Genomic DNA, 26,566 nt, shown 5'->3' with positions numbered 1-26,566 from the left:
TTTTTGGTCATCCCTCCTAGTTAAAGTAAGGTTTTTTTCAAGCAGACTCTCTCAACGTGTTTTTATTTTACTTATAAATTTTATACATGTGCCACTATACTAATACTATATTATAATATACAACATGTACAAAAATAGAAAATAGAAATGATGGATAAGTTTTATATAAATTTTAATCTTTTCTTCCTGCACTCCAGGGTATCATTTTTCTGTACCCTCTTTTGAATATTGATATATTGGGAATCTCATTATGTTTCTTTTTGATTTTGATATAATCAGTTATTGAAATTACTCTTACTGGCATCTGTCAAAGGTCCAGCTTAAAGAATACTAATCCTGAGTAGATACGGAGAGACTACGATGTTTTTAAACTAATTGGGGTCCAGGTGTTGAAAAGTAAGAGTTTTAGCTTTTTAACTTGCGTATGATTGCTGGTTCTTGCTTTTAGAATGCTTTCCTCCTTTTGTACCATGGAGAGTAAAGAGCTCCAGAGGACAGGTGTTCTGTCCTCTCTGGACACCATGCTACCCTCACGTCTAGCAGAACCCGGCCCTCGGAAATGCTTTGCCACAGCATTCAAATATTCGTTGAAGGAAAGAAGAGGAGGAAGACAAGCTGCACTCTGCAAGTCTTTTTATTTCCTCCATGCCAGAAACGTGTAGTTTTTATTGTCTGAGCTGGTAATGTTACCAGAAAAAGCTGGATGTTTGGCATGTTTTCATGTTTTTTTCTTGACCACTAAAACCAAGGTTGGTGATGCCTGAAGTCCACAAGATCTCAATTTTTGAAGCAAACTGTGAAATCTGGTACTTTCATGTTTACATGAGTTATACTCTCAGTTATTTTAAGTGAGATATATATTTATCACATATATCATATATACCATATATCAGACATACCATATATTTCATATATATATCATGTAGACAAGTAACAATGTATTTTCTTATTGGTACTTGCGTCCACCATTCACGATGAAGAAGTCATCTTTACGCTTACAAAGCGATGACTTTGGAAGGAACGGAAAGGTTAAGATAATGGAAGTGCTGATCATTCTAAAATGTTACATACCCAGACTGCCATTTAAAAAGATATGTCCATTTACTGACTCTTATTTCGGTGATTTATGCACTTGGACTTACTTTCTAAAGACTCTTAAAATTTTCTTTTTGCTGACAGAACAACATTTTTGTAGATTCAACCTGTGGATTTTTTTCTTATGATAGAGTAGTTGTGTTGTAACCATGACGATCCATTGGCAGTATCTGCACAAATGTTTTTGTCTGTTTGATTTTATAGCCTGTTTGGCAGGAGTAAGTAGTCCTTCCCATTTCATTCCGTTCAACATGTTGGGTTCAGTATCAGAAGGACTCTTCAGAGCTCTTGTGAGGGTTACTGGAGGTTAGGAATGGAATGTGCATTTCCTCAGACATGGAAGAAAGTGTTCTGGTCTAAGAATCAGAGATGTGTGTTCATGTCCCAGCTCTTCTACTAGACAAATGGGTAATCTTAGGTGTTCTAGTTTCTAAACATGGCATCCGAATCAGGAGCAGAGTTTTTGTAGACACATTGATTCCTAGGCCTTAGCTAACCTGAAGTCAGAATTTCTAGGGATAGAGCCTGGGCATTTTGACTTTAGACAGCGGATATTGTGGCAGCCAGTCTTTTGCATTTGGAAACCCTGGTAGCTTAACCTGTTCTCGGTATAGCTTTCTTACCTGTGCATGAGGTTAATTATCATGCCTTCCTGCATCTCCACTGTGTATGTGAACATTAGCCATTGTGCTTTCCTGGACATAATTACATTGTATCCAGTACAGGCAAATGCTAGGCTTTGAGCTCTATCACCTGAATGATTATAAAGAAGATTAGTTTTTCCTGGAGAAAAATGCTAGGATTTTTACTTTATATCTGGTGAGAGAACTGCAGGGTAAATTATCTTCCCTCCACTCCTGCAAAACTTTGTCACATTCTCTGAATTAAATAGGGATTGTCTAAACCTTAAAAGGCAGATCTGCTATGGTCCAAACTTGCATATAGGCTTATGAAAATTCACTTCCTTGCATCAAAAAAGAAGTAGCATGTTCATGGTTTCATATTTTTTTACTACTAATTTTTGAGCTCTGTTCCAGTTTATGTGACCTATGTTCTGGTTATTGTGCTAAGCTTTTTACATCTATTACAAATTTTAATCCTCCTAACAATGCTGAGAGGCAGATATATTAAACAGTCTATAAATAAGGAAAACCGAAGCTCAAAGAGATTGACTGACTTGGCCATGGCCACAGGTTAGTAAGTGTCAGGGCTGTACTCTGCCTGAGGAATTGAAGAGAGGAAATGCAGGGGAAAGTGTATCAGCTCCTTCCGCCTGAAAGGTAAGTTTCAACTGACAACCAGATTCATGTCTTGGATGACGATGATATGGAGACCAAAGACTGATTCCTAAAGTCTGGTGAGGGGGTATTGGCATCACTGTTAAACGTGAAGGGTGGTCAGGCAGGTGTTGTTTGGCTGGCAAGGTATTGGATTTCATGGAATTTCTGATACATTTAAGTGGTTGATCAAGGCAGTGGAATTAACTCTGAATTTAGGAACATACCAGATAATTCAGAGCGCATGTCCACATACCTCTGTCATCACAGAGAAGAGGCAGACTTTGAAGGTTAAAAATGTAAATTCAGCCATCGAGGTAGGAACTTGAGTCACATTTATGGCTATTTATGTAAGTGTCCATATTCTAGCCACTGTGTTGAGCACTTTAACTTAGCTCACTCGATCACTGCTGTACATTTAGGGGGTGGGTTTTGGAGAGGCTCAGAGAGGTTGAGTGGCTCGTTAAAGAACAGATTGCTCAGCAGTGACTGAGCTAGAACTTGTGTCCAGTTGATGGCCGTCCTCCTTGAGTTACCACTGAGCATTTCCCACTTGTCAGGGAGGTTGCATGTCTGACTTCAGTGATTCGGGTAAGTGCCAGTAAAGGCATTTGTCTCCCCTTCAGTTGGCTTTCAAAGGGTGATTTCTTGTGGTGAGATGTATACCTTCCCATGTGGAACTAGATAAGAGCCAGATAATCTACATAATTGACTTAATTTTAAGGCATCGTAGAAAAATTATATGACCCTGGCTTTAAACTCTATGAGATTAGAAACCAGGTGTTCCCAGCACCTGGCACAGAGGAAACACTCAATAACTATTTGTTGAATAAATGACCTTTACATAATCTGATTAAAAGGAATCAGACTGATGGAATTAGGATTATCTAATGCAGATTGGGCCCTGGATGAGTTCAGTTAGCTTTAAAATTAAATACATTGAGACAACTCGTTCTTGCTTATTATTAGTAGTTTAAGCATCAGGTCCTCATTTTAAAAATAAGCTTTTGGCCACCTGTAATATTGTCACATAAACCTCGACTTTGAGTTTAAAACATTATGCTCATTTGACCTGCTAACATTTTGAAGTGTAGGCATCTTCATTTTTGTCAGCAAGGTGATAATTGCCCATTCAATTATTTCTAAGAGAAAGCGATGTTTAAAAGATCGAGAGTAAGGCTGAGGATCTGAGAGTCATCTTTAACATGGAAATATCCCGCAGGGAGTGTGTGTAGTGAAGTGACTACTTTTTCCTTTTTTTGAGGAGATTTATTAAAATGTCAATTAGCTGAGCCCTGCTAGATTTTCTTTTGTGGAGTTTTAATTTATTTATAGGGGTCTACCATATAAATATGTATTTTTTTTCCTGATAGGCTATTTCAGTAAGTGCTTTAAATGATACTGTTGTTGACTTTAAAGTCTGCAGCCTTAGTGTGGTTGATAACTAGTAATTTTAACTTAAGATGTCGCAAGAATGCTTTACTGTTAATTGAAAGGATTTTCCCCCCTGTATCACAGCCAATGGCTTGTCTTGAGCAGCTAATTAGTGCGATTTTTCCACAGCTGCGTTTGCTACGGCACAAAGGTTTGCTCCTGATTTTATCAAAAGGATCAGTCTCTCTGGGAATGTTTTAACCTGACAGGCTTTGAATAGTAAGACCATCTATTTATTTATTTATTTTTAAATAGCCTTCTTCTCTGGGTTTAGGAAAGTACGTTTGAGCTCTGAACACATACTCACAAGTGGGAAAATGCTTTTTCTTTTGATGTCCCTTTAGCAGAAACTTACCAGGTGAATGGATTATTTTTGAGGAATGGCTAGGTATTTTTATGGTGTGGATGAATGTATGCTATAAAAATAATACAGAGTATTTACATTGTTCAGTCTTTGTACATCTGTAGGAAACTATAAAGGAAAGGGGGATTAAGTCTTCTGGATTCTGAAGACTTCCAAGAGAACCAGTGTGCTGGATATAAGTCAGTACTTTCCCATCCTATTGTCAAAATACTGTCTGTGATGGATCCAGTGTCTTCTAGCCAAACGGTGGCTTTGATCACTCAAGTTATTTCTTCATGCTTGTAAATTAGTTCATGTTCCTCATGTTCTTAAATTAGTGGCATATATTCTGCCATTGAAAAAATATTATGGCTTTATTATGGTTTGCAGGGGAAAAAGTAAAGAGAAAGAGATTTACCTATAATTCCACTGCCACGGTGGCAAACTATGATCGTCTTGCTAGTCATGTGTGTATTTGTGTACATACACACTCTCTCCTTATTTTAAATTAGAATGTAAATCCACTTTTGATCCTACTTTTTAATTTACTCTTAGGACATGCATTTCTCACTTTGTAGTTGTGCGATTAAAAAAAGATATATTATCAAATCTATGTATCATAATTTACTTTTTTTTAAACCTATTTTATTCTTAAATCTTTTGAATGGTTTTATTTGTTTCCTCAACTTTACCAAGGTATAACTAACAAGATTATTTAAGGTGTATAATGCGATGATTTTTTACATGTATGCTTTGTGAAACACATTTATCACCTCACATGGTTACTATTTATTTTCTTTTTTGTGGTGAGAACACTTAAGATCTGCTCTTTTAGTAAATTTCAAGTGTACAATACAGAATTATTAATTACAGTCACCGTGCTGTGCACTAGATCCCCAGAACTTACTCATCTTATAACTAAAAGTTTGTATTCTTTGACCCACATCTCCCCTCATAATTTACATAATCATGTTCATATTAAGGGACAAATTTAGGTGGTTCACAATATTGTGCAATTTGTCAACAGCTTTGTAATGTCAGGTTTTCCACATTTTGAATTTTTTTCTTAGGAAAATTATCCATCAATGAAATTTCTGAATCAAATTGATAATACTGTTATTTTCTCTTTTTTTGATTAATTAATTTACTTTTGGCTGCCTTGGGTCTTTGTTGCTGCACGCGGGCTTTCTCTAGTTGTGGCGAGCGGGGGCTGCTCTTTGTTGCGGTGTGTGGGCTTCTCATTGTAGTGGCTTCTCTTGCTATGGAGCACAGGCTCTAGGCGTGCGGGTTTCAGTAGTTGTGGCACGTGGGCTCAGTAGTTGTGGCTCACGGGCTCTAGAGTGCAGGCTCAGTAGTTGTGGCTCACCAGCTTAGTTGCTCTGTGGCATGTGGGATCTTCCCCGGACCAGGGCTTGAACCCGTGTCCCCTGCGTTGGCAGGTGGATTCTTAACCACTGCGCCACCAGAGAAGCCCAATACTGTTGTTTTCTTAAAGGTTTGTGATAATGTATACTGGCAATGGCTCAGGGTAGCATTATCTTTGCACTTATTCTTGTAGTGAACATTTTTTTAAGTTGAATCCTACCTTGAATGCTTTCTTGCAGCTGGCTTTTCTAAGTTTATTATATTGTGTAGTTTTTATTCACAACCATAAATATATCTCTACACCATTTTTAGTGGCTATATATAGTATTATAATATATTAACTTATCACAGTTTATTGAACCAGTTTTCTGTGCTGAGTAATGAGTTAACTGCTAGTATAAGTTTTATTATGTAATTTTCTAGAACTATGTGAGGGTGCAATGCAAACATTTCTTCATCCTTTAGCATGTTTTTTTACCTGTAGAGTTTGAAGGTTCCTATCTTTAAGGAATTTATAAGGCTGGTCTGTGATTTAATGGCTTTATTTTGCCTTTGTTAGAAGATAAGGACAATATTGGGATTTATACTCAAGGAAGGAAGCTTAAAGGTGCAAATACTTCTTTTGGAGAGTAATTTTGGAGTGAATATTTGTCAAATGTTACTCTTTTTTCTGTTTCCAGTGCTAATTAAGATTTTATATTCTTTGCCCTAAATAGGGATTTTTTTTAAAAAGAAAATGATATTACTGGAAACAATTAAAATTTCTAGATAATAATAATTGCAACAGCAAACCTTTATTAAGGCAGTACTACATAGCACTCATTAAGGGATTTGTGTGCCTTATTTCATTCATTATTTTATTTAATCCTCACAGAATCCCTAAGAGGTAGGGCTTTAGCGTATAAATGATGCAAAAGACATTTAAAAAACATCTCCCATTTTAATAAATGGGTAATTAAAAAAATTATTGTTATTCCTCTTTTTTGGATATGGTAACTAAGGCAGAGAGGTTTAATTATGTGTTGATGTCATAGAGCTGGCAAGATAAGCAATAGAAAACCATATTTAGGAAAATCAGGAAGTCCTTTCTTTTTGACTTACGACAAGGGTTTAAGCTTTTTAAATAATTTTGGGTAGTATAAGTACCAATACCATCAGAGGTAGGCCTCATGGGGAACTCACAAAGTGTGTGTAGGATAGGGCTTGCCAAGGCGAATCAGAAGAAAAGACAGTAAAGAGAAAACCAGGGAAAGAAGAATTGGGTTGTCAAACTAGCTTGTCTTCTGCCCTCTTTCCTGAAGACTGGGGTCGAGTTCAGTGTTAACATTCTGGTCCAAATGCTTCTTTCATTAATAATTTTTACTTCCTGTATCATAGAAAAATTTCCCCATGACAAAGTTCACCTTTTCTTTAAACTATTCTGTGTTAGTAAACATTTTAGATATCTTCAAGGAACTCAGATAGCATGTAGGAGTAGTTATTTGGTTAGATCTGGCTATAAAAAAGGAAATCAAACAATTTATTTTTAAATGTGGAAATCTGGGTGCCATTAAGACGCCTCTCTTCTTGGCACTTCATATGGTGGCACTATATTTGGTGGTGATGAGTAGTATGCAGTATAAAATGTCAAAAAAATAAGTGTATGATAAAAATGCCTAGATGCAATCAAGCTGACTTGTTTTAATTCAACTACTAATGACTTAAATCCTGTCAGCTCTTGATTTTCAATTAGGTGGAATACTACTCTGCGATCTGATTATATTTACCCAGGCTCATTTCATAGTTTGGTGCAATTTAGGATACCCCAAAATGCAAATGAAGGGTTTCATTAGGGAACTAAATTTGTGTTTTTTGGTTTTCCCACAGCAGTTCCGAGGAGCATCCTGGGGCCTCCAAGCCTCCAATAAGCTCCTCCAGTATGACATCACGCATCTTGCTACGCCAGCAACTCATGCGTGAGCAGATGCAGGAACAGGAACGCAGGGAGCAGCAGCAGAAGCTGCAGGCGGCCCAGTTCATGCAACAGAGAGTGCCCGTGAGTCAGACGCCAGCCATAAACGTCAGTGTGCCCGCCACCCTCCCCTCTGCCACCCAGGTGCCAATGGAAGTCCTTAAGGTACGTGATTGTCACTCTTGTTGGTTGGGCCAAGCCTTCTTCCTCTTCAACATTTTCCATTTTCTAGGTGTTTTATTTATCTCATCGTGTATTTGGTTATATTGACCCATGTGAATCATATTCATAAATGTCAACTCCATTGATTTCTACATGGCTTTGTATTTCCAAAGAAGGATGCCAACTAACTGTAAATTTAATAGTAACCCTCACTAAATGGGGGAAGAGTGTTGATGTTTCATGAGAAATTACAAGGAGGAACAGATGTTTGTTATAATGTTATCTTCCCATCTTTCTTTGGGAAAGTTTCAAAATGTACATGTTATCTGAAATGAGCTTCTTCTAATAGCTTGTGTATATTTTTTCCCTAAATACGTTCCATGACCATTCTTTAGTGTTCTTCTTTCTTGAGTAAATAATCTTGGCTGTAGAATCTGATTCTTTTAGAAAGTCTCTTCAGATATAAAACAGTAGAAGCACTTTCTACGCTTTAATAACCAGACTGCATAATCCTTTAACTGAAGTGAGTTGTCTGTTTTGGGTCTCTTTGATTTCTTGCTAGAGTAGAAACTGCAGGAGCTTGTTAGCATCATTCTGTTGGGGACATATAGCTTCCTAATTACCACGGGAAATTGTAACGAGTCTAAGAATAGAATTCCATCTCACACACGGGTCCTGCACATCACACTGGGAGTTACTCCTTGTTTAAAGATAAACATTCCAAGATGTTAAAAAAAAAAAGAAATTAGGTTAGATTGAATTTTTCATTATCATTTCAACAGAGTGCTATTTAAAAAATTAAAATTTGAGAAAAAAAGCAAATTGAGCAATCTTACTAATGAAGAAAAATGTGTCTTAAGTCAAATTGGCAGTACATATTTTTATTATTTAAATTTAGAAAGATATAGCACATTATTTAGATGTTTGTTACGTCAAATGTTTGTTTTAAAAAGAGTATTGAAAAATAAAATAAAATAATAAAAACAAAAAAAAGATAAACATTCCAACTCTTAAATGTGACTGATGCAAGTAAAGTTAAAAGAAAAGTAAGGGGACTTCCTTATTTTTTAATATTTTTAAATCCATCACCTAATTATTTCATTCGGAAGTGTCCCAAGTAGTACTGTTCATTAAACAATGTGAACTTCACCCGCCGGTGATTGATTGTTGGGCATTGTATTCATTTCTGTGCTCAGAAAAAGGACATCTCCCACTTTTTAAAGTTTACTATGAAAGCAAATAGAGAGGATGCTGTGTTTTAATTGGGAAGCAGTCTATGATTCTTACCAGGAAGTAGGAAAGGGATTCTTTAAAAACAAATTTTAAGTCAGTTGTTTTCTTATTTGCAGAGACTCTTAAAACGTAGTGATGAAGTACTGAAACTCTTTCATAGAGAAACCAATTAAAATTCTGTTAGGGTGGAAAAGATCCAAATGGTTTAGCATAAAATTTTACTCTATTGTGATTGAAGTTCTGGATATTGCCACAATTAATGGGTATTTCATGCATACCCTATCCTCCCTCCCCCCCAAGTAAAGGCAAGGTTTTCTCTTGGAAATAGATTTTACATTAAATCTTTCTGTTCTGCTTGGGTGAAAATTGACAGTCACTAGGTTTTTACGGATCTAAGATTTATTTAATATTTAAGTTGTCTGGTGTTCACAAGAATCATAATTGTTTTGCCTATACCTTAGATTGTTTAAAGTTGTATGAATTAAGTAATAATAAAATAAAATGTGGAGAAATATGTCTGTTTTACTTACTATAATAGTCTGTTTTTTTAACCTGAAGGACAAATTTTGGAAGAGATGACACGGACTTGTGTTAGTAGTGGTTTATGTCTAATTCAAAGGTAATTCTTGATATTATATTAAAATATATTAGCTGAAATCTATATTCCTATTAAGGCAGTTATATTCAGTGGAAGAGAAATTACCCAAATATGTTGAAAAATCATTTCCATATCATTTTAAAAAGGGACATCGTTTTAAAAAGTTTTTATTACTTAGAATATGTAATATCATGGAATGATTAAAATTTAAATCTATACTAATTGGTTTGAATAATATACCTGTTTTTCCTTATATGTTACTATGTCCTGGTAACACTGGCCTTAGCTGCAACCCTCAATTTAGTTATGCCAGAAATATGTCCTAAGTTAAAGCATGAATAAATTGTTAGAACTGGGAGACCTAATCTAAATAAAAATGAACAAGTGGTAAATTTATATTTCATACTGAATTAGTTTAATCTCTGTTTAACTTGTGCATTTTTATACTTCATTTATATAAAGTAGTGAAGTGTGTCATATAAATGAAAAGAAAGAAGTGTAGGCATAGCAATGCAGATAGGTTTGGTAGCTATTTAGACAGATTTTAGTATCCTTAGGTAGGTGGAAGATCAAATAAAAATATATGATTTCATATAAGATGGCATTCTAAGAGATTCAAATTACATTTTAAAGGAGAGTATCATAAATGATTACTTCAAATACTTCAAATACTTAGTACTTTATGAAAATACTTTGCATATTTTCAAAAGTTTTATGTATGAAAATATTATGAATTATTTATTACGGAAAGGTAAGTGAGAGAAATGTTTTTTTCTTTTCTCTTTTATAGTTTTTAAATCATAAGCATATTATTATGAAGTAAATGGTTAATAGAAAAACAGCTAATTTGCTTAATCTTGGCCCATTTTTCTATGAATATACATTTTCAAGGCATAACACTGAATGTACTAATTTATATATAATGATACAGATTATTTAGAATAAATATCCTTTCTAATAGTATACTCTGAGTAAATTCATCATTTAATTTTTAAAGATTTAAATTGCTGAAATAGAACATACCTGCTTCTCAGTGGAGGTAGCTGTGTACAGTCAGACATGCTAGCGTGTGCTGGAGAGTCCTGGGCAGACCTCTCCTTCTCCCACTGGTTTGCAAGAACTTGATAGAAAATCACACACACAAACTCACGTTACCAACATTTTGCTGCCAGTGGGTTGAATGACTGATTTTGAAAAGCTAAATTAGTATTTTCTGGTTAATCCCTTTTCTTTTGTAGAGTTATGCTTAAAATATGAAGCTTTATAAAACATGTTTTAAATTGTTGACAGCTTCTAGTAAATTTAGGACTAATCTTTGGAATTCATAGGGATTGGAAATTCGCATTACTTATTCCTCACATGGTCGTCGTTCAGCCTATAAATTCATGAAGCTTTGCAGGATTAGCCTCTGGTTTCTACATTGATTTAATTAATTTATGGCTTTATTCATACTATTGATTTTTATGTTAGGCGATATGGAATGATTAATCGTATTGCTATGTATTTACATATTGGAGATATCCTTTAGGTTTCTTAATAACAGCCCTATTCAATTGGGCATTGTAATTTAAGAATGCTTCTTTGTCGTAAATGAACCAGTTCCTGGAGTGCATAATGCATTTTCCACAGTAGTGAACAGACTCTGTATGTCAAACTGCAAATGAACAAAGTATGTCATTAAGAACCATTAATGGAAGCGGTTTCTTCCACAGGTGGGTTTTTGACTTGCAAGCCTGAGGTTTGAAATTTGATCTATAGCTTCTTTCAGACAAAAGCAGAGGAACCAGGGAAAGGCCTTGTGGACACCTGTGAGGTCTCGTGGCTGAAGAAGCACCACATAGTAACCACTGCATTTTTGTCCGCACAGCCATCAAGCACGCATTTTCACTGTCTCATCTCTGTAGCTCTGATTGAATATAGAAACACCTGGTTGCTCTAATCTTGGACTGGCAGGTTCATCAGAATTCCTCCCCCTGCATGGACTCTGACAGTGTATACCTTGAAAACCTTAGTGTATAGTTTGAAAACATTTCTCTGTTTAGAAATATATGGGAAATTGCAAAGGATTTCCCTCTCTACTTCCCTTCCTTCCTTTCTTCACCTTGGAATTGAAAAATTTAAAGGCAAGGTGTTTTCTCTGGAGTAAATTGTATATTGAATTTTTCTTTCTCCTGAGGAGAAAGCTTAGATGAATTTAAAAGAAAAAATTATGTAATTTTGGTAATTTTAGGATATTTTCTTTTAAGTAGTTTGAAGGAATTTATTTTTAAATTTTTCCTTTTTTCCAAATCATCTCAGGTAATCCAAGGAATTAGGCAGATGACTGCAGAGTGAGAAAGGATGCTTGCTGTTCATCAGATACCGAAACACATTTTGCCAGGGCCCTCTATATTGTAAACTAAACTTATGTTGGCATTTATTGGGTGGTTGTCTCATGGTGTGGCATCCCATTTAGATGGTGATTCTAACAAGTCAGGATGGTTGGATGTCCTGTTTTCTTGTCACCATGTCCGACAACCAACATTCCATGAGATTTCACTGATGAGGGAAAGGGTGGGTGATTGAATTGCTGGCCTTTCTCTGTAATTTATGAAATCTACCTGATGTTGAATTGTCAAGGTGTGGGTTATGCTTTAGGTATAATACAGAAATAGGAAGAAGGTGTGTGGAGTTACAGGTCAGTTGGTGGGTTACAAATTAGAAGAAGGGATGGCTCCCACACCCCATTATGCATTTGATTTTCTTCCAGGTTTAGGCAGGAATACAGAACCTTGATAGCATCACATTGGCCAAAAGAAGCAAGAACAGATGCAGCATGTCTCAGATCGGCTTGCCTTGGTCCCCTTAGTTAGGGAACCTTGCTGGAGGTGCTGACCCCATAAGAAAGGACATCTGAGTAGTCTTCTAATCTCATAGGCCATGGGCCATCATATATTTCTGTTACCAGTCAGTGTGATTTACACAAACATTCAGTGAGCTTTGATTTCAGAATTGTTTATAAACTTCGGTGTCCTTTTGTTTTTGAATCAAACACGGTGTTTACAAGGGCTCATCTTCTCTTGGGGACAAAGGGATTCAGTCTCCATGTTCCACAAACATCTTTTCATCTTCCTAGAGACCTTGTTTCCCTATAGGGTCTTTGAATCTCTCGGTCGTATTACTTTGATGTGTTCAGTGTCACATATAAGGTAATTTTCTTTCCCTTTAAAACTTATTTTTATTGGAACTCCACTCAATACTCTGTAATGACCTGTACGGGAAAAGAATCTAAAAAAGAGTGGATATATGTATAACTGATTCACTTTGCTGTACACCTGAAGCTAACACATTGTAAATCATCTATACTCCAATTAAAAAAATAAAATAAAAATTATAGACAATGCTTGTTAACTTGGGACCGATTTAAGCAGTGTGGAAGGAGAATCCAGCAGGACACTCTTCCTCCCTTCCTCTGCCTCTTCCCTTTCTTGAGCTCCTAAGAGGGAAGCTGTTGTTAACAGTTTAGGGTGCTGCCTTCCTGACTTCTGCTGCTTTCCAACTTACAGTTCCCTTTTGTGGGAGCGAGGTCTGAACAAATGTATTAGGCAGTTTAGATCAGGTAGACGTAAACCCTATCTTTCTTTGTTCACCTTTTCCGATGCCATGAAAGAAGTAGTTTCTTCTCTTTCTGGGTTGTCTGTACTTCTGAGAATATTGCTTTAAACTCCCTGCTCCTTAGGCAGAATGGAAACTTCTTACCCTGTGTATTGGAAACACTTAGATCATTCTGGTGGTACAAGTGTGCGCCAGTTTGCCTGGGCAGCAGCCGGTGGCCCATTTGCTTCCCATGCAAATGGGAATGCATACCTCCGTGGGTAAGGGGTTAGTCATCTCAGGGCTGTCCCAAGAAAATACTCCGTAGAGTTGTCTTACATTGGTGAAATCTAACTCTAACTTAACCCAGGCTAAGTAGGGCACGCATCTCAGTAAATGTGCATTGATTAGTTTCAGACGTCTTTTTCTTCCAGCACTGCTTTTAGTAACTAGGCACTAGTAATGAAATGCTGGCTGAAGAAAGTCATCTTTGCTTAGATTTTTAGGCCTGGTCCACTTGAGAGAGCAGCCCTGTGGGGAGCAACTATCTAAAACAAAATAGTCAACCTTGGGCTTCCCTGGTGGCACAGTGGTTGAGAGTCCGCCTGCCGATGCAGGGGACACGGGTTCGAGCCCCGGTCCGGGAAGATCCCACATGCCGCGGAGTGGCTGGGCCCGTGAGCCATGGCCGCTGAGCCTGCGCGTCCGGAGCCTGTGCTCCGCAACGGGAGAGGCCACAACAGTGAGAGGCCTGCGTACCGCAAAAAAAAAAAAAAAAAGTCAGCCTTGACATAGCTAAGCCTATGAATTAATTCCACTTTTCTGGAAACATTGAAACATCAGCTGTAATTCCATGTTCACTTGTTAATATTGGCACACAAACTGGAAATGATTTCTCCCACTATGAGCACATGGCCATTTTTATGTGGCCAAGGGGTACCATAGAATCGAGGTGGTGTGATCTCCTCAGGTAGTGGATTGGGTCCGCTGTTGTCAGTGGACACCTGAGCCATGCAGGTTTAGGAGGGTCACCTTCTCTTTAGGGACGAGGATCTTTATTATCTTCTCAAAGAGCTACTTTGCCATCACTGAAGTCACCTTGTGGGTTTACATGAGGAGCAGCTGCTCACCTTCTCTTTTTCTGTTGTTAAAAGAAGCCATACTGATAGGCGCAGTCTCTTCTCATTTACACAGTTCTCATGATCCTATAACTGGAGGTCAGGGTAGCATCTTAAGGAGAGTACTAAGGTCTGAGGCCTAGGAGTGAGGACTGAAAATTGGAGTGAGCCTCTGTTTTTATCTGGCTTTGAATGGTAATTTCTTTCCAGTGTGATGAAAAGAATATCACATTGAAGAATACGTGTGACCCATAGCACATGCATTCTTAACAGGGGTTATTGTCCCCCAGGGGTGCAAAAATTGGCTCTTGAAGGCCAAAAAAATGTAAGATGTTGTAATGGTTTCTGATCCTCTAAAGGGCCATATTACATAAGCAGATATACAGTATATGTACCTGTTACAATTTCCTGTGGTTGGGGATGAGGGGAGAGGTAGTTAGGGGAAAAAAAAAAGGTCTAAGGAGGCTGCTTAGGGGAGGTGATGATGGAAAAATAAAGACTTGAGAAACATTTCTGTTTCTATGCTGAATCTTTAACTCCTCTCTTTGTGTTGTGTTTAGAGAACACTTAGGCTCTTATAGATGTGCCACCTGCCTTCCAGCTAGTCTGTACCTCCTAGAGAACTGTTAGAATAGTAGTCATGGTTGGCATGTCCAGCACTGGGCAGTTATTACTAATGTCCCCATTTCACAGATGTGGAAACTGAGGCGAAGGGGTCCAGTAGCTCATTGGAAGTCAATGAAGCAAATGGTACAGTCAGGATTTGAACTCACTCAGTTGGACTCTGTGGCCCCAATTTCATAACCATTGGTGGTAGTTCCTCTCCTAGAGTGAATGACCTGAGAAACTTTAGGAGGCAGAAGTAGCAGTGTTTAGTTTCTCAACTGACATGGTAACCTGGGACCTGTAGCAAATGTTTATTACAGATCTTCAGGCCATAGCTTAAAATTTTTATAGGAATTACTGGTATAACTGTGGTACTACCTAAAGCAACTTTGAGGAGGACAGGTGATGACTGCACAGACATTAATTACTGGCTGTGTTAGGTTGTAAGCTGAACCCTTCATATCTTTTGTTTTATGTATCCCTCTAGAAGCCCTGTGAGATAAGTACAATAAGCCTGATCTTCCGCAGAAGATGCATAGAGAGAGATAAGTCACTGAAGTCACACAGTTAGACTCCTCAGCCTACTTTCTTTACTTATAACCACATACCCTGCTTCCTCTATGTTTTCTACATAGCTCAAAGATAGCCTCTAAACATTTCTAAAAAAATCACCAGTAACAGACTATGGTAGAGCAAAGTGGGAGGTCGAAGAGAAACTACAGAGGAGTCTCACAGGCTTAATGGAAGGATACTTGATCTTAAGCATTTGAAATTAGTAAGGGGCCATCCATATTGAATAATTAAAGTGTATCCCTGAGTCTCCACGATATGCCAGATGGAAGACCTGGATGCGTTCTTGCTGTATAAAAAGACCGCCTAGCCACATTGACCACTATGGTAATTTATGGTTTAGTTATAGTCATCATTATTGGTCAAAAAGCACTCCAGTGAGTTTCTGTAACAACATCCAAAAATCATAACTCAAGATGACTCATGTTCTAGAAATCCTATTGGCCCAGGCTATTACAATTCATATGCTTTATAGTTCTATACATTTCAATAATACATTTGCATTGTTGTAAATGATTTTTAAAATACTCAATTTGGTAGACTTAGCACATGTTTTTTAATATGAATTTTCTCCTGAGATTATGGTTGCGTTAGAGTTTTTCTTGCCCTGCCCCACTGCAGTATGTATTATAACTTTTGCTGTATTTTAGCACTTAAAGCTGGAACTTTATTAGTTCTGGTTCTTTTTTCTGTTTGCTTCTAAGTTAATAATGTCAGCTGTCATAAATCTAATATTAATGTATGAAAAGGTCATGAATCTTCTTCACAATGTTACCTACACAATCCCAACAACGAAAAGAAGGACTTAGATTTGAAAGACCACCTTCTGTAGGTATGCTCTTGAACAATAGAGATTGTGGACATGTGTAAGCAAAATCTAATTTTAACATTGCTCTACTAAAATAAGTGGGTGGGATCTGTGTTTAAAAATATGTAAAGTAGTACAGTGGCTTTGCACAAGGTTAGAGCTGCAGTCAGTACTAATATATTGGCTCTTGCCCTGAATATGTCTCTTGTTATTGACTTCTTTGAGCATCAGTCTAAACTTTAAGGAAAATTTAGCTCCCAGCAATACACTAGTCTTTTAGACCTCGTTTATAAAGTTAGATGTTTTTGCCTATTAATTTATAGTTTGCAAAAATGAGATGAATCAAAATTGGAGCAGATAAAATAGGAGGTTATTAAAGTAGAGAATGGTTCTAGAAAAAGAACTGTTGTAATCCCTGTTTTAAAAACTAGAGAATATTCTAGAAAAGGACCTAGATGAATCTATACCAAACTGTTCTTACTCATTACCTCTGGAATGGGTTTGGGGATTGGAGATGGTGGTGGTCAAAGGCTTTATTTTATTTTTTTAACCAGGAGAGCATATGCGTACATTTTTCATATAATTAAATGGGCATCTCTTAATGCATTTTATTAGGAGTCTTAGCAAAGTTTTTTTCACCTGTATCTCTTTTGAACAGCCGAACTCTTCCATCACGTGAGTTTACTAGATGTGTGCACATTATGTAAGTCTAATGGTCTTCCTTAAAGGAAAGATAGCAAGGTGTAAGGGTCCTGAAAATTAAAAATGAATAAAAGGATTTGAATCACCAGGTTATGAATAACTTTTTTTTGAATTTAATTTATTTTTTTATACAGCAGGTTCTTATGTGAATAACTTTTAAAAGTTGTTAAGAGGCCCAACGTGAAAAGCAAAATTCAGATTTCTACTACCTTACCACCAGGCATAGCTTTGTTGTAATCTCCCCTGTTGGCCCTGAGTTTCGTATAATTAAAATTTAGGAGCTAGAAATTTTGTTGAGACTTAATTAGAAGTGACAAACCAGAGACATTCCTGCTGGTTAGGAAAGGCTTAAGAAATTCTTATTGGCTAAATTACAAATATGTAACATTTTTTCAGAACACTGCATGGTAGTTCAGACTGCCTAAAGGTGACAAGATTAGCTCTGTTTTTCTAGTGAAGTAGTAAAAATTAGATTAATAAGTACCAGGCAAAGAACCTTTTCTTTTTTTCAAAAGGAATCTTACCTTGAGTACTTCTGGCTGTGGAAATCGGTGCCTTAATTAGCCACATGTTCTTTTTACCTCCTGGGAAATAAGTACGGGATAAAATTGGGGATCAAGACGTAGTCGCACATTGACTTAGCACACGCCGCTAAGTAATTCATCAAGGAATGTTGGTAATTAGTCCTGCCTCTTTCAACTCTTGGCTTATTTCATAAAACCGGTTGATTTAAAATAATTCCTGCTGATTTATTACCAACACGTTTCAAGACTGAGACTTGGCTCTTAAACAAAAGCAATATTGTGCAGCGATGGAAACGCGCCCTCTTGTTTTTGTGTTTTTACAAATTCTGAAGGGCATCTATAGTCCCCTATTAACTTTGTTGCATTTTCTTTTACCCCATTCAGCATTTTCTTGGGCTTTCTTTTGTCTCTTGGTGAAGAAAAAGGGGGAGAAAATTAGAGAAAAAAAAATTCCAAGCTCTTGGAGGTTTTGGATGTGAGGTGCTTGTCAAAGTGTATTGACTCAGTGTGATTTGATGGAATTTAATTTGAATCCTTCGTCTGGTAAGACAGGCTGTCGTGATGGCCTTTGGTCCTCCTGCATTAAGTGTTTGGTGATATTAATGACAGCCAGGTTAATCTTAAAAGATTGAATTTATGAGAAGTACAGAACCTTATGACTTCAGCCTTGTAGCCTTGGTATCCAAACACTGCACTAAATTATTCTTTGGATGCCAAATTCCCCTTAATGCCAACTGATGTGTGCTTCATTATGCTTTGAGATGCAACCATAATCAGCATCCTTGTTGAAAAACCTGGGATTAGATTAGATGACTCAGAATTGGAGCGTATGAAGCAGATAGTCTCCAATACTTAACTGGGTGACCTTAGGCACATTTCCTGTTCTTTCTGGTTCTCAGTGTCCTCATCTGTGAAATGGAGGTAAGAGTGTCTGGCCTGGAGAATTTTTGTGAGGGTTAAATGAGATAATTCATGTAAAGCAGCACTATCCAATAGAAATAGAATGTGAGCCACATATCTAAATTTAAATCTTCTAGTTAGTCACATTAAAAACAGTAAAAAGAAACAGGCAAAATCAGTTTTAACAATGTATTTTATTTAATTCAGTATATCCAAAATGTCATTTCAATATGTAATCAATGCAAGAATTACCAAGTTTTTGCATTCTCTATTTTTTCCATATTAAGTCTTTCATACTAAGTCTCCAAACTCAGGTATGTATTTTACACCTATACGAACATCTCCATTTGGATTCTAAATTTTCATTGAATTACTCAATCTGTGTTTAGATATTATGAGATTTACAGTTGAAAAGGTAGATTCATATCTACCTATCAGATTGTTTCAAACACATTTAAAAGACTTCCAATAACTAAGTTGAGTATAAGTCTTTAAATTCAAGTTTAAATGAAGTAAGAAGTTCATTTCCTCAGTCACACTGGCCACATTTCCAGGGCTCAGTAGCACATGTAACCTGTGGCCTCTATATTAGCACAGATCAAAAGCATTTAGCACAATGCTGGGTTGATGGAAAGTGCTCAGTAAAGGATTCTGCTTTGTTGTTGTTAATAATGAAAAATATAAATATAGTAGCTATTATTATCAAATCCAAATTCCCATCTTCATTTGCTGCCATTATACCTACCCAACACGACTGCTTTCCTACTGCCTTCCTCCCTACCAAAGAAGACCCAAAATTTTTTAGTCATTCTTTTCTTTGTCACAACCCTTTGGAGCCCAGGTTAGTTGACATATCTTATGTATGGTTAATATTTCCTGTCAAAACACCCTTTCCCAGGAGAGCACAGCAGAGTCACCCTTGGTAATGTGGCATTTGGACCCACCTCTGCCAACAGACTTCCATTCAGGCCTGAGCAGTGACAGCTCTTAACTCGTTAGTCACACATCTTACTCATACTCTCAATCCAGTTTCTTCTCAAACCTACACATATCTCACTTAAATAGCACCTGTGCAGCGTGTTAAAGATGACTAAAGCCTCAGGAACATATGAGCATCTCACCAATGTTCGTTGTGCAAAAAAGACATTGAAGGAAAAGGAGATCAGTTAATCCTAGTTCTTCTTTAAATGTGTATTCAAAGTAGCTGAACGAACATGTTGGACATTGAAACCTACTTTTTAAAAGGAGTTTTATATATAATTTTTATTTGTGCTAATGGTGCTAAGGCAATTTCTTCCCTCAGTTAACTTGCAGTACATTTTTAGGAATTTTCAGCACAGCTGATAATTTCCCAAGCACCTAATTTTCTGTTTTATACTAGTTTTTGACCACTTATTAAACCGGAAATAGTACACCTAAAATGACATTTATATTTTATTAGATACCTTGTCATTCTTAATGCAAACAATGAGTTGATTATACTAGAATCAGTAAACTATGAAAGATTTAATATGTTCTTCATATAAACACTAAGAGCCTATAGAGTTGCATTTTTGTTCAGTTACAACAAGCGAGAAAACCAGGGGAGTAAAAATATTAACCATGCCATAAGTTCCAGAAAGAAAAATCTTTCTATTGTTAGATTTTATGATTTCCTGAGTTTGGAGTTACATATTTTCTCGATGTTTATTACTTATTTTATTATCATCTTAAAAATAATATAAGTTAATAAATATGCACACCATTGTAAACTTGATTTCAATTTTCCCAGTAGCTTTCCAAATTTATATTAAAATCATACACCTAAAGAATTTTTTCAGCTCATTAACTGGCATAACATTGATAGAATTCATAATACAACGTTAAGAGTATGAGACATTGTGCGCATTTATACTGACACTTAGGACCACTGACATAGACGGGGGAGGAAAGACAGAACATTCTGGAAGGACATTTAATTGTGATGTAAAATCCTCATTCAGCTTGACCCGAAGCTTAGGTGTGTAGAACTTAACTCCAAAAGGTGTTTCTGGGAACGTTTTCTGTAGCTCAGTGGTTCTCAAAATGTGGTCTGGGGCCTGCAGCCCCTGCATTACCTGGGAACTCTTTACAAATGCAAAGTCCCTGGGTTCACCTCAAACCTACTGAGCCAGAAACCCTGGGGGTGGAGCCCATTAATTTGTCTTAGGCAGCCCTCTGGAAGATTCTAAATGCAGGCTCATGTTTGAGGATCAGTGTTGTAGAAACCTGGAAGTTAATTTGTAAGAAATGTAAGTAAAATTGGGAAATGCTAGTGCAAATAGACCTAAAGTAAACATATAAAGAGTTATGGAAATCTCCAACAGTGGTACAATTGGTAGGCACTTTGTTTGAGGAGAGAGGGGGTGAGGAAGACAAGCAAAGGAAATGTTGCTTTCAGGTAAAATTGATCAGTGGAAGTTGCAAAATATCCAATAGCTCTTTAGAGTCTTTTGGTACATCCCGTTATATGCAGATGCTTACGCAAAGTTGATAAAAATAGATTAATCCTGCCAAATCTTGGGGAGATGAGTTGGGGATAAAACAATAATAAGAAACTAAAATTATACAGTAGTTCCCACTTTAAGTCACAGAAACCCCTGTGCCTTTGTAGGAACTCTGAGGGATCAATGAATCCATTTGTCCACAAACATTTATAAATTAAATATCCACCTTACTTACATATACATCTCTTTTTCAAATAAATGATGATGCTGTTGCAATGAACAAAGTACAAATTAATACCAAGGCCATATATTTCATTTTATTCCTTATCTTTACACATTTTCTTAATCAACAAAAACTAAAAGCACAAATCCTAATCAAACAGGGCCTGGAAATATTTGACTTATAAAAAAGGTTAAGAGCTACTTCCTTTTAGGAAACTTTTTCTTAAACTATCAAGTGTTATTTCAATTCTACTTCTAGAATCTACTTTCCTCTTTTTCAAATTGGATTTAGTTAATGGTAACACAGAATGCCCTTTTCAAAGTCCCAGGGAGCCTAACATCTATCATTTTGCAAGCAGCAGACCCTTGATGGTCAGTCTCTGACATCAAAGGTCTTAACTGAAGTGACCATAGTCTTGGCTTGCCCTTTTACACTGGAGCATTGACATCAACAGAAAGTGTTTTTCTTTCTTTTTCTTTTTCAGTATTAGTTTTCTGCTGGAAGGCAGTATATCCAGTGCATGAGGCCAGCTTGCCCCCGGGTTGGAATAAAACAAATGTTCATTTTTGGAAGCTCTATGGCAAGACCAACTCTTTTTGATGCTGGAGTCCTTAATTTGCACACCCAGCATGCGGACCCAAGTACAGCCTTAGAAGAGGCATGGCTCACATAGGAGCCATAAAGTGCCCTTTTCTTCCACCAGAAGACATGGATTATCTTCTTACCTCCCTCCTAGTAAGAGAAGAAAATCAGAAATAACTCAAAAGATGCCTCATGTGAACTTCTGCCCTGATCATGAACCTTGTTCCTTAGACCTACTTTGCTTTTCTGTTAGGGTTTCCACTTTTCAATTAAAATTCATTCAAAAACTCTTGCCCCTAGGTGTCTGATTAGGTGTCACACCTGCCCTGTGGTTGCAGCATACATGTTTAAGGGCATAAGCTCTAGAGTAGGATGCACAGTGCCCAAATCCTTTCTGAACCTCAGTGCCCTTGTCTGCATGACAAGGGTAATAAAAGTCCCTAGCTCAAAGGGTTACTATGAGAAATAAGTGACATGATGCTTGCAAAGCACTTAGCCCTGTGTCTAGCACAATACTTGTTCATGTTGATCACTGCCATCAGCATTTCAACCAGAGTCACACACCAAGTCCATGATTGAACCACACAATGGGTTCTTGAGAAATGATCAAAACGTTAATGTTTTGGCAAAAGGTGAGGGAATTTGATTCTACATACAATCCAGAATTAATTTCTCTAGATGTATATGGAATATATAAAGATTCATTTAACCAATGATTATTGAGTTACATTTCAGCAGCAAGGAATTTTTATTCTTAAAAATCACCTGACTATGCAGTTTCCCTTAACAGTGACTTTTTTTTTTGGAGGGGGGGAGTGTGAGGCTTGGCCACAGTTTTTAACTTCTCCCCAAATTATACCCATTACTTAAAATTCTTAGAATTTGTTTTGATGATGTACGGCCAAATTAGGCAACAATTAAATAAATCCCTACCTATAGAAAACTCTGAGGAAAATGGTAAAAATTGGGGCTAATTTTCAAGAAACATTAATAGGTGTCAGAGGCTGTCAGAATGCTCTGATTCTGAAATTAAACCTTACCTTATAGGTTGGGAATCAACAATTTTGGATCTGGAACTCTGGTTAAAAACAAGTGACCATATGCAATTTTATTAGCTGTTCACTTCTGTAAGCATTATTATTTTTAGGCAATTAGAGATTCAAAGTACATTTAACCACAGCCTCTCATCTCCGAGCCCCAGGGCCCACTTTGTAGAGCCAGTCAAGTGATAGGGATCATTATCTATGTTCAGAAAGTTTTCATCGCTAACCAAATTGCATAATTATTTTTATATAGTCTGCAAGTGCTTTGACTCATATGCACTGGGATTACCTGACTTCTTTACATGATCTGCCCTTTTTTTTTTTCTAGTTTAAGATCCTACTGCCCAACTCCTATTGCTTGTAATTTATATGAAATTTTGATCTTTTTTTAGTTTTTACATTTCAGAAACGTGTCACTTTGAGTATTCTGTACTCACTAGTAACTACTTGCTGACCTTATTTTTGCTATTAAATCATTTATCTTATTTCCATGATACATACTATCTTGAGATAAGACAAAAGGCCATTCCCTTCAGCCTATCACTACTTCAACGTCCCTTCAACGTTCACTACTTAACAGTTGATACTACAGCCCTGAAATCAAGCAACCATGCATAGTATCCATGCCCAGGCATGGACCCGTAGTATGACCTTGGAGAAGTTGCCTTTCTGGGCCCCAGTTTCCCCATCTGACTAGCTGGTCTCAGAGTTCCCGCCTACATTTAGTAAACCGTCTGTACTTTTTCCTTCAGAGGTGACCACCTACAGATTACTAAAATTTCATTCATGATAAGATAAAGAGGACAAAGGACTTTAAAAGCCCTTGAAAGAAATGTTAGGATTGTTTTAAATATTAGGTGCACAGAACAGCTGTCATGATAAAGAGCATCCAGTATCTATATTGCTTAGAGTTCCACGGTAGTTTAAGTTTCTCCTTGAGGGTGGCAAAAGGTGGTTTGGAAAACCTCTTTTATTATTTAGTTGTTTTATTATTTTGTCTTTGTGTGTTTTGATAATAATAATATTAATAATACTGGCTATCACTTATTGCATCTCTAAGACTTTACTGAAAACCTTTTAAGCAGAGACTGAGCAAAGACTTATTAGGAATAGATGATGAGGAAGTTGACCAAACTGCCGTGAGTTTTTTATGCAGACATTTTAAAATCCATATTAAATACTTAATTCTCAGGTTTACTAAATCTCTAACATGAAAATTTATTTCATATTTCATATTATGACATAATTTGTGGTCATAGAATGTTCTATAGCTTTTAGTTCTTTTCCTTATTAAGAAGAAAAAGGGTTGAGGCTAAGGGTGTATATGATTGATGAGTGAGTGTGAAGGCGGGAGCACATGACTCACTTCTATATATTTTTTGTTAATTTTCCTTTAGTTTACATACTAATACTCATTTTAATGAGAGAGAGAGAACTGATGTGTTTTCTCTCAAAGGCTTTCCTTTTTCTTCAATTTTTCCTTTTTTCCCCGCCTTGGAGTACACCTTTGTAGATGTTAATCTCCCTCCGTGTCTCCTTCCCTGCTTTGCTTTCTGCTTTCCTCCCTCCCTTCCTCCTTCCCTCCTTCCTTTCTTTCCTTCCTTCCTTCCTTCCTTCCTTCCTTCCTTCCTTCTTCTTTCCTTCTCTCTTTCCTTAAAGGCACAAATCTGGAATTACACAGCTTGCCTTTGAATCCCAGCTCTGTCATTAGGTAATCTTGGGCAGGTAATTTAGTCTCTAGTCTAAACCTTAGTTTCCTCGTCTATAAAATGGGTATAGTATCAGTACGTCTTATTCTGGTGTAGTGTGTTTCTTTAATGTGAACACCTCCAATCTTAATGGCAAATAAAGAACTCATGCTGTAACATAGAATTCCTTTTGCTCCTTTTCCACAGCATGTAAATGTTTGAGGCAGTCAAGAGCAAGATTTATGATATTTAAAGAGAAATCCTTAGCCGTAGACGAAGACTTTACAATAAGCCAAATATCTACAAAGCATCCACCCCTCCTGCAGGTTTAGTGGCATCTAGGCTTCAAGAACTGCTTGCCTTTCCATGGTGCCCCACTCCTGCAGAAGATTTGAGTGCAGAGGAAGAGCTGTAGAGACCTTTCTCTCTGAATTAACACAATGCACTCACAACGAAGGCTATGTCCAGGATCAGATTTTAATTTTTAAAGAAATGATCTACATTAGAAGCACTTACCATACAAGTTCTACCTTTTGAAGGGTGGAAGCAGGGGACTCAGGGTTGAAAACTGCCTGTGAAGCTGGCTGCAAATGCCAGTAGAAATTTAACCAGCTGGTGTTGAATTAGAATATACTGATAGTTGTTATTCATGCTCTGGTTACAAAGATCCAGAGGTCTAGAGGGGTTGCCCCTAACCTTCTCCTTTCCTAAATGCCTTGTTATACATAGTGTGTGATTCTGCAGAACGGGACATTTTCTCAGGACTGTATAAATGGAGTTAGAGCAGAAACACCTGAATCCACTTCAGAGTTGTGATCATCTAATGAATTAATGTATGTGAAGTACACAGCACAGCCACTGAGGTGGTTGCCTTTGCATGGAGTCTTGAAGGACAAGTGGGAAAGCCTGCACAAATATTAGCTAGTGCCCTTAAAGCCTTCGAGCGCTGCAGTGTTTCCTTCTCCAACGATGAAGGCAGTCGGGCTGCCTTGCGGGGTGGTGCTGTGGGCACATAGAGGGACTGTAGTTCTGCCTCAGCAGGTGAGGCAAGTATCCCTGGAGTGGTTCCTGTTGAGTGGAACCGTGAAGAACAACAAGTAGGGTCATTCCAGAAGGACTAGGAGAAGGGAGCAAGGCGTGAGGAGAGGAAGGAACCCACAGTGCACGTTCTAGATGCTGGTGTGAAGCAGTGAAATGCAAGATAGTAGAAGGTGAGACCGAGGGAGCCTTGGGAGGTGACGCTGGTCGTGTGAGCAGCAACCAGGTGATAAAGGGCCTGTACATGACCCTGAAGAGCTTGGATCCAATGTAGCGGGTGTTGGGTAGCTGCTGATGACATGTGTCTTTGTTTGTTTCCATGTGTTTGTTCATTTATTTTCATTTTAGGGGAGGACAGGGATGGTGAGGTGGGTATCTCTGGGAGCTGGTGGAGGTGGGAGATCTATCAGTTTTAGAGGAATATGATTGGAGGCAGGGAGGGTGTCAAACTAATTGGGGGAATCAATTAGAAAGAATTGGCTCTAGAAGACGTAGGAGACATAAGAAAGCATTAGTTAAAACAAATTAAAGGGTAAAGTGAATGGAAACTTACTAGATAAAAAGGAGAAGGAATAAAGCATAATACTCTATCCATTTTACATAGAAGAAAATTAACATAGAGCTTAAGAAATCAGTTTACACCTGGCGTTGGCAAAGAATGTCCACAGGCCAGGTTCTGCCTATTGCCTATTTTGTAAAATTTTATTAGAATACGACCATGGTCACTCATTTTCATATGGTCCATGGCTGCTTTTACACTATGATGGAGGGTCAGGTAGTGCAACAGAGAATTCATGGCCCACTAAGCTGAAAATACTGACTCTCTGGGTCTTTCTAAAAGAAGTTTGCTGACTGCTAGTCTCTGTACATGGTTAGTAAGTGGTAGACCTAGGCTTCAAATCTTCCAGAGTGGGGATTGTATCTCTTTTGTTCACCTCTGATGGTGAGCATTTTACATTGTATCCAATATGTAGTAAGCCCTCATAAAAAAAAAAAGAAAAACTCTTATTGAATGAATAAATGAACGAACAAACTAGCAAAGTCAAATCTACTTGATTTATAGCTTGTGCTATTCACCATTCTGTACTAATTCTTGTAAAGCTATTAAGTGGGAGTTAATATAAAAAACATATATTTTATTGAGTGCCAGCAATGCCCAGGCATTGTTCTTGGTGTGAGGATTTTTATGGGCCCTTGTCAATCTCACTGCTAACAGAGGAGGCAAGTGCTAATCAGATCATCACAGAAATGATGTATAGCTGCAGTGT

General features: G+C 37.3%; 1 protein-coding gene across 12 annotated transcripts in view; it reads left to right on the top strand.

Moving 5' to 3' along the window:
- MITF (melanocyte inducing transcription factor) overlaps nt 1-26,566 on the top strand; it is a 227,448-nt gene that overhangs the window by 131,145 nt on the left and 69,737 nt on the right. For 9 of the 12 annotated variants that reach the window (XM_082638960.1, XM_082638969.1, XM_082638968.1 and 6 more), the window contains exon 2: nt 7,381-7,630. In XM_082638960.1, the coding sequence (XP_082495086.1) occupies nt 7,381-7,630 (250 nt within the window). The remainder of the gene's footprint in view (nt 1-7,380; nt 7,631-26,566) is intronic. The other 3 variants (XM_082638959.1, XM_082638963.1, XM_082638958.1) reach the window with 1 other exon arrangement.

This window comes from Mesoplodon mirus, assembly GCF_964341445.2.
Source record: "Mesoplodon mirus genome assembly, chromosome: 12".
Classification (NCBI taxonomy): domain Eukaryota; kingdom Metazoa; phylum Chordata; class Mammalia; order Artiodactyla; family Ziphiidae; genus Mesoplodon; species Mesoplodon mirus.
The sequence above is the reverse complement of the archived record's forward strand: the minus strand, read 5'-3'. Positions and strand labels throughout refer to the sequence as shown.